General features: G+C 41.5%; 1 protein-coding gene across 1 annotated transcript; it reads left to right on the top strand.

Moving 5' to 3' along the window:
• Positions 1-287: 287 nt before the first annotated feature.
• Positions 288-1,540, top strand: LOC122297170 (class V chitinase-like; the record flags this gene model as incomplete). Its single annotated transcript, XM_043107122.1, has 2 exons — positions 288-1,382; positions 1,485-1,540. Coding segments are annotated over exons 1-2 (1,065 nt in total), but the record flags the coding sequence as incomplete, so codon positions are not given.
• Between the last annotated feature and the right edge of the window lie 2,924 nt (positions 1,541-4,464).

The following is a 4,464-nucleotide window of genomic DNA, read 5'->3' as shown; positions in this document are numbered from 1 at the left end:
ATATTAAATTAATACATATATTAATAGATAATTATATTTACAATTAAATTTTTTCTTAAAATTTTCAAAGTCTTTATAACCTTTATTCTTATCCCACAAGCAGCCAAGGGAAAGCAGTACTTATTCCTTTCCCAGGCAATCAATGGGCCCTGAAAATGAGATATTGATTCCTTAGGGCCACTTCGAGCTATCTGCGGCGCCTGTAGAGCCACTCAAAAATTAATATGCGTGCCTTGTTCCTATATGGATTTGAAAAGGCTATAAATACGCACGCATGCATGGCTAGCAACTACCACTATTCGTACCCTGAAGAAGCAAAAAAAAATAATAATAATAGTAACTACACCTGCTTAATTCGGCTTTCCTCGATCGAATGGCTGCCAGGGCTGGTACTGATGTTGTGAAAGCCGGATACTGGTTTGTCGGGTATGACAAGATCCGGCTGGCACCAGATATACCTTCCGAACTCTTCACACATCTTTATGCTGGCTTTGCCGTGGTCGACAGTGATACTGGCGGGGTAACCTTTCCTACCAAATACCAGGAACAATTCCAAACCTTCCCCACCACAGTTCGAAAACGAAACCCAACGCTGAAAGCTCTGTTATCCATCGGTGGTCCTGGCTCTGACATATCTCCAGTGGTGAGAGATGGAGCTAAGCTTGCAAGATTCATAAAGGACTCCATACATCTAGCCTGGACGTTCGGTTACGATGGCCTTGACCTCTACTGGCTGTTCCCCTCCCCGTTCGACAACTGTGACAACCTCATCAATTTGCTGAATCCCTGGCGTGGTGCCGTGAGCCAAGATGCCAAAAACAGAAATAAACTTGAGTTGCTGCTAACTGCAACAGTGTTTCACCACCAGGCCAATCCCAACATTTCAATCTTCTTGGACTGGATCAACGTACTGGCCATTGACTTCTATACTCCCTCCAACTCACCCAAGGAGACTGGACCTGTTCATGCCTGGCTTCATCCTAAAGAGCCAAACAGGTGCGGAAGTGATGGCATTCGTCACTGGATTAACAGTGGAGTTGCGGCCAACAAATTAGTCTTCGGCCTTCCATTTTATGGCTATGAATGGAAGCTAATTGACCCGAATGTCTATGGATACTTTGCACCGGCTAATCCAGCAGATTACAATTATATAGATTACAAAAACATCCAGAAAATTGTTGGGAAGGCTAAATATCAAACCTGGTATAATACCGACTATGTTGGTACCTACTCGCATAACTATGTGGGGAGTTGGATTGGTTATGATGATAAAAATAGCATCTCTGAAAAGGTTAAAAAGGCAATTCCGACTTATAAATTGCGCGGTTACTTTGCATGGAATTTGGGCGGCGACGACGACAAATGGACTCTTACAAAAGCAGGTAATTAATTAGCTGCATGAATTGATCAATATCGTATCCTACATATCTTGATCGTAATTATATATTATATAGCGGTAAAGCCACTTTTATGGACTTTTATAGGTCAAAAATGGTGGCTAGTTGAGCTTGCATTCACACTTGCTTCCGCCATCTTCCACTTGCTTCCGCTATCTTCCACCGCCACCTTTATGGGTCAAAAATGGTGGCTAGTTGACAACCTACATCAAGCTTGCGTTCACATTTGCTTCCGCCATCTTCCAGTTGCTTCCGCCATCTTCTAGTTGCTTCCGCCATCTTCCACCTCATTTAACTCCTATAAATACATGTTTTTGCTTTTAGAAACCTATCCTATTTTGAAAGAAAAATTTAGAGAAAGAGAGAGAGTTTTAGAGAGAAAAATAGTGAGATTTCTCCTATATATTGTCTCTCCTTTTATAAGAAAGAGTGAGTTTTCTCCTTTTATAAGAGAGGGTATTGTCAATTATGCTCTCCTTATTCAAGAGAGAAATTCTTGTAATCCTTTGCTATAAGTGAAATTCTTCTACAATTGGAGTTCTTTATTATTTCTTTTATTCTTTCTCATTTCTACTTCAGTTGTAATTGTATGCCTCGTACCACAACCGTCCTAACAGTGGTATCAGAGCCAGGTTTATAGCCGGTTTTCGTGCTACAGTTAGATCCAGTTAGTGGAAAGGAGGCATCTTCAATAATGGCGACGAAGTACAAAATAGATAAGTTCAATGGGAGTAATTTCTCATTGTGAAAAATGAGAATAAAAGCAATTTTGAGGAAAGATAATTGCTTGACGGCAATTGGAGATAGACCCGATGAGATCACTGACGACGGCAAGTGGAACGAGATGGATGGCAATGCTATTGCTAATCTGCACCTAACACTAGCTGATGGAGTATTGTCAAGTGTGGCGGAGAAAAAGACAGCAAAAGAGATATGGGATACTCTGACAAAATTGTACGAGGCCAAATCACTACACAACAAAATTTTCTTGAGAAGAAAACTCTACACCCTTCGGATGATGGAGTCAACTATGGTGACAGACCACATCAACACCCTCAACACTTTATTTTCACAGCTCACAGCAATGGGGCATAACATAGAGACGGGTGAACGTGCTGAAATTCTACTTCAAAGTCTACCTGATTCGTATGATCAACTCATCATCAACTTAACCAACAACATTGAAGTTCTAGTCTTCGATGATATTGCAGCTGCGGTTCTTGAAGAAGAAAGTCGGCACAAAAGCAAAGAAGATAGACCAGGAGGTTCACAACAAGCCGAAGCTTTGGTAATGACGAGAGGGAGATCAACGGAACGTGGCCCCAGTGGGAGTCAAAATCAGAGTAAATCAAAATCCAGAAGTAAGAAGAATGTCAAGTGTCATCACTGTGGCAAGAAAGGGCACTACAAAAGGGAGTGTTGGCATCTCAAGAAGAACGAAGAAGCCAAAGGAAAAGGCCCTGAGTTGTCAAAAGCTCAGGGTTGTGTAGCAAGCACCTCAGATGATGGTGAAATTTTATACAGTGAGGCAACAACAGTTACTGAAGGTAGAAGAAGATTCGTTGATGTCTTGCTTATTGACTCAGGAGCAACATGGCATATGACTCCCCGGAGAGAATGGTTCCATCAATATGAACCTATCTCAGGAGGATCTGTGTTCATGGGAGACGATCATGCCTTGGAGATTGCTGGTATTGGTACCATCAAATTGAAGATGTGTGACGGTACAGTTCGCACCATTCAGGAGGTACGACATGTGAAAGGCCTGAAGAAAAATCTATTGTCTTTAGGACAATTAGATAATAGTGGGTGTAAAACCCATATTCAAGATGGGATCATGAAAATAGTTAAAGGCGCGCTTGTAATGATGAAAGCGGAAAAGATAGCTGCAAATTTGTACATGCTTAAAGGAGAAACACAACAAGAAGGAGAAGCATCCACTGCACTGGCAAGTTCGGCAGAAGAATTAACAATGATGTGGCACCGTAAGCTTGGCCACATGTCGGAACGAGGTTTGAAGATTCTTGCTGAACAAAAGCTTCTTCCAGGGCTCAAAAAGGTTTCATTACCTTTATGTGAGCATTGTGTTACTAGTAAGCAGCACAGATTGAAATTCAGTAGTTCCTCTGCTAGAAGTAAAGCTATCTTAGAACTAATCCATTCTGATGTTTGGCAAGCACCAGTTTTGTCCCTAAGAGGAGCAAAATACTTTGTGTCATTTATTGACGATTACTCCAGGACATGTTGGGTGTATCCAATAAAAACTAAAGCAGATGTATTTCCAGTTTTAAAAATATTCAAAGCGCAGGTTGAGCTTGAATCTGAAAAGAAGATCAAGTGTTTAAGGACAGACAATGGAGGAGAATATACTGGTAGTGAATTTGATAGCTTCTGTCAACAAGAAGGTATCAAAAGGCAGCTCACGGTGGCATACACTCCAAAACAAAATGGAATAGTAGAGCGGATGAACAGAACCTTGGTAGAACGAACAAGAGCGATGTTGAGAACTGCGGGAATGGCCAAGTCATTTTGGGCAGAAGCAGTCAAGACTGCCTGTTATGTGATCAATCGGTCACCATCAACCGCAATTGATCTGAAAACGCCGATGGAGATGTGGACTGATAAGCCAGCTGATTATTCTCACTTACATATAGTTGGAAGTCCTGTTTATGTTATGTACAACGCCCAAGAAACATCAAAGCTAGATCCAAAATCTAGAAAATGTATTTTCTTAGGGTATGCTAATGGAGTCAAGGGGTATCGCCTGTGGGATCCCACTGCCCGCAAGGTGCTAATCAGCAGGGATGTTGTATTTGTAGAAGATAAGGTACAAGAAAAAGAAAATGATAGCGCTTCAAAAGAGAAACCAGAGACTACTATAGTTCAAGTTGAAGAAAGACAAGAATTAGAAGTTCCAGATTCTTCTGAAGCAATATCAGAGCACGAAGAACAAGAACAAGCTGAGTGTGCAATTCCACAAGTTCGACGGTCAACTCGGGAGAGAAGAAAACCAGCTTGGCACTCAGAGTACATCATGGAGGGAAATGTCGCATACTGTCTACTAACA

Source organism: Carya illinoinensis, chromosome 15 (genome assembly GCF_018687715.1).
Source record: "Carya illinoinensis cultivar Pawnee chromosome 15, C.illinoinensisPawnee_v1, whole genome shotgun sequence".
NCBI lineage: Eukaryota > Viridiplantae > Streptophyta > Magnoliopsida > Fagales > Juglandaceae > Carya > Carya illinoinensis.
This window is presented reverse-complemented; position numbering and strand designations above follow the sequence as displayed.